This window comes from Dasypus novemcinctus, chromosome 3, assembly GCF_030445035.2.
Source record: "Dasypus novemcinctus isolate mDasNov1 chromosome 3, mDasNov1.1.hap2, whole genome shotgun sequence".
Taxonomy (NCBI): Eukaryota; Metazoa; Chordata; class Mammalia; order Cingulata; family Dasypodidae; genus Dasypus; species Dasypus novemcinctus.
Genome location: NC_080675.1, coordinates 115,237,058 through 115,249,751, shown reverse-complemented (window position 1 = coordinate 115,249,751; position 12,694 = coordinate 115,237,058). Strand labels below are relative to the sequence as shown.

The 12,694-nt window shown below is 40.5% G+C and overlaps 1 protein-coding gene across 21 annotated transcripts in view; it reads left to right on the top strand.

Moving 5' to 3' along the window:
• PPIP5K1 (diphosphoinositol pentakisphosphate kinase 1) overlaps positions 1-11,488 on the top strand; it is a 40,631-nt gene extending 29,143 nt beyond the window's left edge. For 19 of the 21 annotated variants that reach the window (XM_058294077.2, XM_071214161.1, XM_058294071.2 and 16 more), the window contains 3 exons: positions 1,279-1,416; positions 6,975-7,088; positions 9,730-10,774. In XM_058294077.2, the coding sequence (XP_058150060.1) occupies positions 1,279-1,416; positions 6,975-7,088; positions 9,730-10,658 (1,181 nt within the window). In that variant the 3' untranslated portion in view covers positions 10,659-10,774. Of the gene's footprint in view, positions 1-1,278; positions 1,417-1,806; positions 1,984-6,974; positions 7,089-9,729 lie in introns of those variants that run through there. The other 2 variants (XM_071214160.1, XM_058294079.2) reach the window with 2 other exon arrangements.
• The last annotated feature ends 1,206 nt before the right edge of the window (positions 11,489-12,694 follow it).

Genomic DNA, 12,694 nt, shown 5'->3' with positions numbered 1-12,694 from the left:
TACCCGCTAACGTTACCCATCCCCAAATTCTATTCAGTATAGGGATAATCTCTTGTCCTGGAATCTGTTCTTATGTCTATAACCCTCTACTACCATCATCTTCTAGTCCAGACTTTTCCTAACCACTTTGAGGAGCTAAAGACTGTACTTCTCCTACACTTCTGCTGCTAGATTACAGGGGAAAATTGAAGCATAGCAGTGGAGATCCTGTCTGAATCCTTGAGGTAAAAAGGGCCAAGAGAAGATGGAAAGGTATAATCCTTTTGGGTTATGGGTTTTAGTCATTGGTAAACAGGAGGCTAAGTCTTGCATAAGTATTCTGTCCTGCTTATCCTAGTCCCTTTAAGGAGTTATAGAGGAGGCATAGGAAAAATTGGAGACTAAAAAAATAGTTCGGGGTATGTGTTTCTTGATCCTCTAATGGGTAAGTGATTACATCAACAGTCCCTGGGATTAGGGTTATGCATTTAGATTTATCTTTGACCCTACCTGTACTGGTGGACCTACATTGGAATTGTTGGGTTTAGAGCAAAGAATCAGTATTTATTCTTTTTTCTAGGGAGTTTGCCTAATTTTTTCTGATGGACTATAGAGATCCTAGCAAGTCTGGAGTCTTCCAGTGAGATCAGAAGGGAGATGCTTTGATGTGATGGAAATGACCAAGAAAGAACTTCCATGTCCCAGCCTGTTCATGCATGTGGTTTTCTTGGACTGAGCTTCATGTGTATTGCATGCCCTCTAGCTTGCTTCCAAATATTCTAGCCTTTCTACCCATATCCTAAATTCGCATGAACCTCTCCTTAGATTCCATACCCTCCTCTTTAATTTGGTTATCTTGTTCATGATCCCTGAAATATGCTGTTTCTTCCCAACTCCATGACCTTCCTACCTCATGTTAGACCTTACAAATTCATCCCTTGCCTCTAGACCCTTGTTTTATTTCCCCAGAAAGCACTAGGTGCAATGTAGGTTCTTACCCTACTGGGAGTTTGTTGATTTTTCCATGAGACAGCACAGGCTCTCTGTAGGTAGGATGAGAGGTGACTTTATTCACCTGGAGGTGAATACCTTTACCAGTAGACTTTTTAGGGAATCTGGAGGTGAGAGAAACAGACTCCCTTAGAGGCACTAAAGAGTTCCCTCTTCTGAGAATTTTGGATACCCACACTCCAAAAGCCATGGACTCTCCAGATGGCTCTCAGGGACCCTCCCTGCTTTGTTAAGTTGAGGTATATCTGGCAGGAATAACATTGGTTTTGCCCTTCTCTACCCTAACAGGATTTGAAGGGTGTTCCATGGTACCTACCATCTACCCCCTGGAAACACTGCATAACGCCCTTTCCCTGCGTCAAGTGAGTGCATTCTTGAGTAGAGTCTGCCAGCGCCACACTGATGCCCAGGCCCAGGCATCTGCAGGTATGGAGAATATGATCATCCTGTACCCCATCTCTTCCCCCACTTCCTTTCTTCCTAGAACATGAGAAATTTATAAATAAAAAAGATAGGCACTCCTAAAATACACAAAAATAGACTTGAAAAATGTTTAATTACATAGGCCAGCTGAACTCATAGAACTATTACTTCTTCCTAAATTAATTTATAAATCTAGGGTGATCCTGGTAATGATACTGTTGTTTTTCTAAAGTCAGACAAATCGATTATGAAGTTCTCATTAAAAAATAAGCAAGCAAGAATAGCCAGGAAAACCCTGAAAAGAGAAACAACGAGGGGGTACTAGCCTACAAGATATTAAAGCATACTATAAAACTTCAATAATTAAACAATAATTAACAATATTTAAAACAGTATATGGACGTGGCTCAAGCAATTGGGCTCTTGCCTACCACATGGGAGTTCCTGGTTTCAGTTCCTGGTGCTTCCTGGAGAAGGCAAGCTGGCATGACGGGAGGCACAGCAAGCTGATGCAACAAAGAGATGCAAAGAGGAAAGGCAATGAGAGACACAACAAACCAGGGAGATGAGGTGGGTCAAGCAATTGAGCACCTCTCTCCTACATGGGAGGTCCCAAGTTTGTTTCCTGGTGCTTCCTAAAGAGAAGACGAGTAGAAAAAGCACACAGCAAATGGACATAGAGAGTAAACAGTGAGTGCAAACAATGGGAGGGGGGAGGGGAATAAATAAATAATAAGAATAAAAATAAAAAACCTCACTCAGGACAGAAAAGTCATGTAATAGGCTTTCTTGAAAACACTGTAAGGCAAATGAACAATTCATTGCTGCCTAGGGCAAAAGATTGCAGTTGAGGCAAACAAGAGACATGTCGAAAGCCTGGAAAGAAAAGCTGGGGAGAGGGTTTCTTTGGGAAAAGAGGGTATTCAAAAGCATCTGCCTGTACTGGGAAATTTAGGAAGGCATGTGCATCTGGGAAGGATACATGCCCGGGAAAGACCTGGGAAGACCCCAAGCTTTCATCTCTAGCAGATATCTAGGCTCAGCACAAACGAAAAAATGAAGACTAAGGTAGATTTGCAAATGGTCTGGTAAGCAATGAAGGAGTATCCCAATACAGAACCAATCTGCAATACAGAACCAAAGACTGGGTAAGTTCCTCTGTTCCCCACCCCCTCCCTTCCTTCCTTCTTTCCTTCCTTCCTTCCTTTGGAGGTAGGGGGTTCCTGGTATTCAAGGAAATATCTGTTGAAACACTAGCTGAACACCAGCTAAGGAACAGAGACTTCAGAGACCACATACAACAAATAATATAGACTTTAAAAAATAAGTTAGTTTCATCAATTGTAGCAAAAGTACCACACTAATGCAAAATGTTAGCAATAGAGAAAGCTGTGTGTGGGGGGCAGGGAGTATATGGAAACTCTACTTTCTGCATGATTTTTCTGTAAACCTACAGCTGCACTAATAAAAAATAAAAAAGTAATAGAAAAGTAAGTAAACAGATAAACAGCTATAGTCTACAATAAACAACAACAACAAAAACCTGAGGAGGAAGAAGAATCTAATTTCTAGAGTTACCATGTTATATTACAAATACCTAGATTTCAACAAAACATTGTGAAAAATGCAAAAAAAAAAACCCAGGAGAGTATGGCCCATTCACAGAAGAAATGAACAGAAACAGTACCAGAGGAAGCACAGACATTGGACTTACTAGACAGAATTTTAAATCAAATGTCTTCAATATGCTCAAAGAGGTAAAGTAAACCATGGACAAAGAATCAAAGGAAACCAGGAGAATAATACTTCAACAAATAGAGACTATCAGTAAAGAGGTAGAAAATTTAAAATGGAACCAAAAGATCCACACTAAGATATATTATAACCAAAATTGTTGAAAGACAGAGAATCTTTTTTTTTAAAGATTTATTTTCTTTCTTTATTCCCTCTCCCTACCGCCTGCTGTTTGTCCTCACTGTGCTCTCTGTGTCCATTCCCTGCACATTCTTCTGTGTCTACTTGTCTTCTCTTTTTTTCTTCTCTTTAGGAGGCACTGGGAACCGATCCCGGTACCTTCCAATGTGGGAGAGAGGCACTCAATCACTTGAGCCACTTAAACTCCCTGGTTTGTTGCATCTCTCATCGTCTTTCCTCTGTATCTCTTTTTTGTTGCATCAACTCTCTGCGCAGGTCGGCTCTCTACACAGGCCAGCTCGCTTTCACAGGAGGCCCCAGGAACCAAACCTGGGACCTCCCATATGATAGACAGAAGCCCAATCGCTTGAGCCATATCCACTTCCCAAGACAGACAATCTTGAAAGCAGCAAGAGAAGTGATTCATCATGTACAGGGATCCTCAAAATTAACAACCAGTTTCTCATCAGAAATCATGGACACCATCAGAAAGTTGGATTGCATATTTAAAGTGCTGAAAGAAAAAAAAAGTCAGCCAAGAATTCCATATCCAGCAAAACTATCCTGTGCATCTATGACCAATTAATTTTCGACAAGGGTGCCAAGTCCGTTCAATGGGTGAAAAATAGTCCCCTCAACACATAGTGCTGGAAGAGCTCAGTTTCCAAATACTAGCAAACTAAACCCAAAAGCATATTAAAATATTATAAACCCTGACCAAGTGGGATTTATCCTAGGATTTCAAGGGTGGTTCAAATAGGAAAATCAGCCAACACAACACAACAGTCTAATAGAACAAGGGAAAAAAGAAAACCCTTAATGGTCATCTCAATTGATGCACAAAAGGCACTTGAAATATTCTAGAACCCTTTGTTGTTAAAAAACACTAGAAAACTAGGAATAGAAGGGAACTTTTTCAACATGATAAAGGGCATTTATGAAAAACTCACAGCTAACATCATACCTAATGCTGAAAGATTGGTTAGGCAAGAAAAATAAGTAAAATGCATTCAAATCGGAAAGAAAGAAGTAAAACTACCTCTGTTCATACATGATATGATCCTATATCTTGAAAATACCCAAGAATCTGCAAAAAACTACTAGAGCTAATAAATAAAGTTAGCAAAGTTGCAGGGTTCAAGATCAACACTCAAAAATCAGTTGTGTTCTATATATATAAGCAATGAACAATACAAAAAGGAAATTAAGAAGACAATTCCATTTACAATAGTATCTGAAAGAATAAAATACCTAGGAATAAATTTAGCCAAGGAGGTGAAAGACTTGTACACTAAAACTACCAAACATTTCTGAAAGAAACTAAAGAAAACCTAAATAAATGGAAGACATCCTATGTTCATGAATTGGAAGACAATATTATTAAGATGGTGTATTAGTCAGCCAAAGAAGTGCTAATGCAAAATACCAGAAATTGGTTGGTTTTTATAAAGGGTATTTATTTGGGGTAGGAGCTTACAGATACCAGACCATAAAGTATAAGTTACTTCCCTCACCAAAATCTATTTTCAGTGTTGGAGCAAGATAGCTGCCGATGTCTGTGAGGGTTCAGGCTTCCTGGGTTCCTCTGGACTCAGCTCCTCTGTTTTCTCCACAAGGTCAGCTATAGACTATGAGACTATCTAGGCTTTGCCTCTCTCCACAAGGTCAGCTGTAGACTATCAGGTGAACGGCTCTGTCTCTCTCCTTGGGGCTCCAGCTTAAGACCAGCATCAAACTCCAACATTAAGAACCTTTAACTCTGTCCTTTGCCATGCCTTTTATTTGTTAGTCCCCATCCACAAAAGGGTGGGGACTCAACGCCCTACTGGCACAAGAGGTTTACATAATTACTTAATCAAGTAAACCTATGATCCAATATAATCTAATATGCCCAGAGGAAAAGATCAGTTTACCATCATAATCCAATATTTCTTTTTGGAATTCATCAATAATATCAAATTGCTACAGATGGCAATCTACATATTCAATACAATCCCTATCAAATTTCCAAAGGCCTTTTTTTCCCCAGGAATGGAAAAACTGATCCTCAAATTCTATATGGAATTTCAAGGGGGAAATGAGGAATGAATTCTTTTCCTAAAATTTTATTGTGGTAAAATACATATATAAATTTTGTCATTTTAACCATTTTTAAGTGACATTAATTAATTGGGGAGTGACTTCTTAATGGGTTTGGAATTTTCTTTTGGGGTAATAAAAATGTTGAAATCACATGGGAGTGGCGGTTATACAATATTGTGAATGTACTACATGCCCCTGAATTGTACACTTTAAAATGGTTAATTTTATGTTATGTGAATATCATCTCAACTAAAAAAAAATTAAAGTACTAAAAGAAAGCATCTAGGGTAAATTCCTTTATCACCTGAAAGTAAGGAAAGCCTAATTCAGACTCAAAACTTAAAACTCAGAAGCAGTAGAAAAAGATTGGTAAGTTAAAGCATATAAACATGTTTAAATAAGAAGCAAAAACAACTGCAACAGCCTACCTTTTCAGTAAGAACTGTAGTTCAATGTAATTAAATAGTCCCAGTGGAAGAGGGAAAGCTATTCTTTATAGAAAATATATGAAAGGAATAATAGAATTAGAAAATCACCATTTTGCCTCCCCTAATAAAACAATTAAAAATCATCAATGGATACCAACACCATTGATGGGGAACTAGAGAGTTGCATAGTGAGTAAGAATCATCCCATGTATTACTTGCTAACCACAAGGGGAAATTTTCACAATGATGAGATCTGGTGGGTACCCCCCTAACCAGTTAGTAAACTTAGTATTTTCAGTGGGACAACAAGACATTATATGTGTCTGACAAGCTATGATACAATATAAAATACAAAGCATCACCTCTTGAAGTATTCTTGCTAAAATAATTAAACCTTAATCATCTAATCAAGCTTTTTAGATCTAACATCCAATTTATAAGGCTCAAGGGATAGAGAAACAAGTTAAATGTTTTTATGAGGAAGCAGTCAGGCAAATCCAGAATGTGGGACATGACATAGCTGACCTGTTCTTTAAAAAAAAATAGTCAATATGAAAATAAGGGAGGGAAAGGCATACTATTTTAGATTAAAAGAGACTTTGGAGGTATAACAAATGCAGTGCATGGTACATGTTTGGATCGTGCTATAAAAGCCATTTGGGAATAACTGGGAAATTTTCAATGTGGACTGATTATTAAATAGTATTAGGGAATTACTAATTTTGTTAGGAATACTAATGTTGTGTGACAATGTCGGAAAATTTCCTTATATTTTAGAGATGCATATTGAAGTATTTAGAGATGAAATATTTCAAAATGTTTGTCATTTATTTTTAAAAACTACAGCATGAAAAAATAAATGAAACAAATATGGCAAAATGTTAACATGTTTATTCTAGGAGGGGAGTATATGCATATTCATTGCACTAGTCTTTCAGCTACGTTTTAAAATACATTTGAAAATGTTCATATTGTAGTTTAAAAATATTGAAAATGTTGAGGTTGAAGAGTCCCTAGGAAAAATGCTATTGTCAGCCTGTGGAGTTATAACTTGGCTTTAACTTATAATGAGAACCTGTGGCTCTTGGATTCTCCCTCATATGCCTCTTTTCTTCCATTTCTCTCCCACCTATCTAGCTCTCTTTGACTCTATGCACAGCAACCAAGCCTCAGATAGCCCATTTTCCCCACCCCGTACTCTTCATTCACCACCCCTGCAGCTCCGGCAGCGCTCTGAGAAGCCCCCTTGGTGTAAGTAATCCTTTTAGAACTGCCTAGACAAAGGGCAAGTGGGATGGAGGGGATGGTTAAGGGGGACCTGTGGCATGAGTGGCAAGAACATGAGGGTTGAGAGACCAGGAATATCCACTTGGGGAAGCAGTCTCATTTGAGACTTCCAAGATGAAGGGGGATCAGTTCATTCTGTCTCTAGTTATGTTCCCCGTGTCTTTTCTATCTCAGTGGAGAGTTTCCTAAAAGAAGGCAGCCCAGGGGGACCTTTTGGGGAAGAAGGATAGAGACTTCATTCTCCTCAGATTCCCTGTGGTCTCTACAGCTTTCTCAAGGAAAGATGACAAGGGAGGTAACAGAAAAGCTGGGCTCACGAAACTAGAATCTTCTACTAATTGCCATCTAGTTGTCTGTTCTCAATTTTTTATGCACATTGAGGTGCTGCTCATCCTTGGTCTAGTCTTTATCATCTTTAGCCTATCACTGATTATCTTTGGAACAGTAGAAACAGTAGAGGTTTTTAGGGTGATTGTAGGGAAGGGGAGATACTAATGGCAATCAGAGTGAGGGTAAGGGCCAGAGGAAATGGTCACGGAAAATTCTTTCTAGGTTTACCCTTTCTCCAGGGAACAAGTGAAATCAAACATGGCTTCCATCATTTTATTTCGACAGGACTGAAACAGAGATTCATATTTCAGCATTGAGGCAAACAGTTGGAGAATCTTGCCCTTCTTTGGGCACCCTGTATAAAGAAGAAACTTGCCTCCCTGATACCAATAACTCTTGCCCTGAATTCCAGATTATCCTACACTTACCTTGCCAATTACCTGTTTTCTCCTCTCCTCTCCTCTCCTCTCTTTTCTTTCTTTCTTTTTGGGGGTACCACAGATTAAACCCAGGACCTCGTACATGGGAAACAGGCACTCAACCACTGAGCTACATCTGCTCCCCCAATTGCCCCTTTTATCTCTTTCCTGGAGTGTTTATGGGTTCTGTGTCCTGGGCATCTTATCCTTCTCCCTCTTCTGTTTCTGTCTAACCTCTTTTGATTTGCCTGAATCAAACAACCAGCTGGATATTAAGGGTACTTCTTCCCTTGGTAAGCTCAATTTACAGCTTTATTATTATTTCGTTAACCTAATCAGGCCTTTGAATCAGTATCAGGCTCATAGCTTCATTGGTACACATCTTCTTTAGAGTCTGTCTGCACCAGATATAGGCTCTATATCTCTTAAAGCCTTATTGGCCCAAAGCCATGTTCTTTTTTCCATCTTGAATCATGCCTCTTGTGATCCTTTCCAGAGGCAAAATAACTGGTATATCTTCAACTCAAGGATTAATTGAGCCTTTCCAAGCTTAGGAATGCCATCTTTCCCAAGTTCTCTTAATGACAAGATATTCAAGTGTCCCTTGCTTCTAGAATCTATCATTATTGATACCAGAGTGCATTAACAATATACAGTTACATTAACAATAAATATAATATTTACAAAGGTAAAAGTAGGTTATTCCTACAGGTCAATGAAGAAGTGGAGGTTGGGGTATGAATTGCCCCACAGTGTTACTGAAGGCTCTCAGTCTTCATTATACCACAGTCAGGAGCTGGAAAATTTGTATGTTAGTTTTGTTTTGTTTTGTTTTGCTTCTTTTGCTTTTTGAAATTATTGCAAATTCTACTTTTTCTTAAAGATTCTAGAACTTAATTTTTTAACTTGAGTTTTTCAATAATTTTAGACTTGTGGAAGTTTGCAAAGATAGTTCAGAGCATTCCTGTATACTCTTTATCCAGCTTTCACTAATGTTAGGATCTTACATAAACCACAGTACAATTATCAAAATTAAGAAATTAACAGTACATTTAGAAATTAGTGTGAATATCCATATTTGCATTTTCTGGGAAGATAGTCTATAACTTTCATCGGAATCTCAAAGGAGTCAGTGACCCCCAGAGCCAAAAAGGTTAAGAACTGCTACTTGGCAATCTTCCTGCTTTGAGTAAATTAGTTCCTTTCCTATTCACCTGGCCTGTAAGGTTTTTCTGCATGTTCCTATTTATCTCTTGGCCTATAAACAGTGATTACCTCTGCCCCAGAATATACAATCCCCATGGGAACAGTACAAAAGAGCCCTTTGACTGCTTAAAGAAATTATTCCTAAAAGGTGTATGTCAGAATCACTTGAGATGTTTTTAACAAAATGATATTGTGCTCTCTATCCCCATATCTTTATCTTAAACGTATAGGATTAGAATCTTTAGAGATTAAACTGGACATCTGTTTTTTTTTAAATGTCCTGGGTAGTTTTGAAGTGTAGCCCTAATTATGAACCACTGGGCTAAAGCGTTCATATGCTTCCAAGATAGGAATGAAGGGCCATGGGAATTTAGAGTTTGTGAAAGAATGGGATGAGGTGGGCCTCAGCACTTTCTTCAAGTCTTGGATGTACCTTTGTTCTACTCTTCTAGTGTACATGAGGCCAGGGTGACAATTACAAGCTGAGCAGAGGCTAACTTAGGAGTTTCTGCCTAATTTAGGAGGAATTCAGACCTGCTTTCCTGAAGAATGAGTAGCACAGGTCACCCATTCTGGCATTTGAACTACATGTGTAAGGTAGAGTCTACTTTTCAGCTGGTCTGACTCAGTCTCCTGGCTTTCCTTTACAGACAGCAGTGGCCCTTCCAGCACTGTGTCCAGTGCTGGTCCTTCCTCTCCCACTGCATTGGATGGTAACTCTCATTTTGGCTTCAATGATCAATCCTCCCTAAGTTCATACGTGACTGAAGAACGTCAAGGCCTTGGGCAGCCCCGGGAGATTCCTGGGAATGGAGCACAAGAGCCCATAGAAGGGGAGAAAGAACTCCTTGAACCAAACCAGTCCCCACAGGAGCCACCAGTGGAGACCAGGCAGCCATGCCAGGAGGTTGCTGAGATCAGCCAGCCATTCCAGGAGGTCCCTGAGATCAGGCAGTCATGCCAGGAGATCCTTCAGAAGGTCAGCCAATCATACCAGGATGTCCCTGAGATTAGCCAGCCATGCCAGGACATCACTGAGGAAGTCAGCCAGCCATGCTGGGAGGTCCCCAAAGAGGTCAGTCAGCCATGCCAGAAGGTCTGCCAACTATGCAATAAAGGCTCTGAAGAAGTCTGCCAGCTTTGCCAAGAGAACCCTGAGGAGGTCAGCCAACCATACCAGTGGGTCCCTGTGGAGGTTGGTAGGCTGGTCCATGGGTTCCCTGTGGGGAATGGTGGCCTGGTCCAAGAAATCCCAGTGGAAGTTGGCAGGCCAGCACAAGAGGTCCCTGAGGAGCTCAGCCAGCCATGCCAGGAGTTCTCTGTGAAGGTTGGCAGGCTGGCCCAGGAGGCTTCTGCAATCAATCTGTTATCCCAGGACATCTCTGAGGTTGATAAAGCATCCCAAGAGTTCCCTGAGGAGGTTGATCAGCAGTCATGGGTGGTCCCTGAAGTGATTGACTGGCTGCCTGGAGAGGAGGTTCCCCAAGCCCAGTATCCATCTAGTGATCCAAATCCTCAAAGCTGCCAGTCTCTAGCCTATGACCAGCACTCATCCCTTCCACCAGCAACATTTGATTAAGCACTTTCTCATTAGTGGTGTCACACTTTATTAGCCATTTGAGCCAGAGCTTTTTCTGTTGGCTAACCTGCCAGCGTAAGGTCCTGGCTCTTACCACAGGTGTCTGAGGAAGCATCCCCTCCTCTTGGCATGAAGCATACCTGTGCCAGAGCTGGGCTTGGGGAGGAGCTAATTCCTTGTTCAAAGCAGCCATTGGCTGCCTGCCTAGCCATTAGACTTGGAATAGGATTTCCTTAGGGCAGATTGGTCTGTCATTATACAGCCTCTTCAGAGCGTCCCTGAAAATCCCAGATTGTTGAAGGAAATGCCACAGCAAGCACACAAAGGAACTCCAGGGTCTCACTTTTCTGGGAGAAATATTCTCAACTTCTCAAGGTACCCTTAGACCATATATGCATATAGGGGGACTCCTGTGTTTCTTAGCACTCCTCAGGTATGCCCAGTATGGTCTCTGAAATGTCTAGGCAAAAAGAAAGTCTCCTTCCCAAACAAATATCTGTTATGGCCACTAATCTCTAGACTTATAAGTGTATCCATTACCTTCCCCAAGTGTCCCCATTTCTCCAGTCTTATTCCTCTGGGTAACATCCCTAGGGAAATGTAGATATTAGATTGCTGTACAGATTTCAGAATAACTACTTAAAATAGGGATATAAGGGGCTTCTTGGTCAATCTGTAAAGCTGGGGCTCTCTTTGTTGTGGGACTGTATGATGTAGGAGCTGCTGTAGTAGAGAGAATCAGGTTCTATTTTAAGCAATCAGCAGAGATCAATATTGTACAGATATGAGCAAAGATTTTATATATATGTTTATGTGTGTGTGCATGTATATATAGATATATAAATATAAATATATATAAAAATATATATCTATATATATATATTTCTGTAGTAGTGCCAGGGACAGACTGGCTAAAGACCAAACACTTCCAGGGCCCCCAAGAGGTTTATCCTTATATCATTGTGTCTTTAGGGCCAGGTATGATTATGAAGCTTTTCCCAAAGATCTGGGGATTGGAATGGGGGGAGGGTAGTTATAAGGGGTAATGCAGTCATTTGAGTGGGGGCCAGAACATTATGAGTGCTCAATAAATATGAAATAATGAGAATGGTGGTGGTGGTGAATATATGCTTGTGAATTCAAGAATGAATGACTGTGAGTCAATTGTGTATATTCACAACTGAAGTAATCCGAACCAGTAAAAAATCAGGGTAATTGAGCAGGAATGGGCTATAAAAAATAGAGATCAGGCATCCCAAGAGATCCCAGTGGCAATCAGCCGCCATCCCAAAATGTCTTTAATGAGTAGAATATAAGCAGGAGTAGGGGAGGGGGGACTAGTTCTATAAAGCACCAGAGAGTACATGGCTTCAACCAGATCCTTGGAATCACCCTCTTATTTTCACTGTGATGCTTTGGAATGAGTTTCAAGAGTTGATTTAAGTGGTTATGCCCTTTCTCCACTCTCTTGACATCTTTATATTATTAGGAAAGCCCAGAACACGGAGAAAACTAGAAAATCCCCCCTCCCCATGTATACACATTGACAACCTTGCCACTCCTGAAATACTAAGGAGTATAAAGGGTTTCACTGGACGGGGGAAATTCAACTTTTCAATCCATGTAAATCCCAACTGCACAGATGAGTTATGTTTTCCAACCTCCAGAGGCTCCTTACCTCTTTGGTGTTCCCCTATCCAGAATATCTGATCCTTATTATTTGGTACTCAGCTCTTGATCCTGCTCCGCTTCCCTCCCCCAAACCAAATGTGTGTTCCCACTCTAGACTCTTATTCCCCCTACCCAAGCATTCCCATCCATTTTCAGAAATCATGCTGGTTCCCCCTATCTTTTTCTTCCTTCACCCATCCTGTGTTCTCTGGCACCCCTGGGTCCTGGAACTGCTTCTAGTTATCAAAGGGATCAGAGTCCTCCAAGATGAATGGCAATGCTTGGAGATGCAGAGAGGTGGAAGCCAGGGCCCAGCAGCTAAGCAATTATGGAGTCAGAAAAAGCCTAAGCAGCACTACAGCATC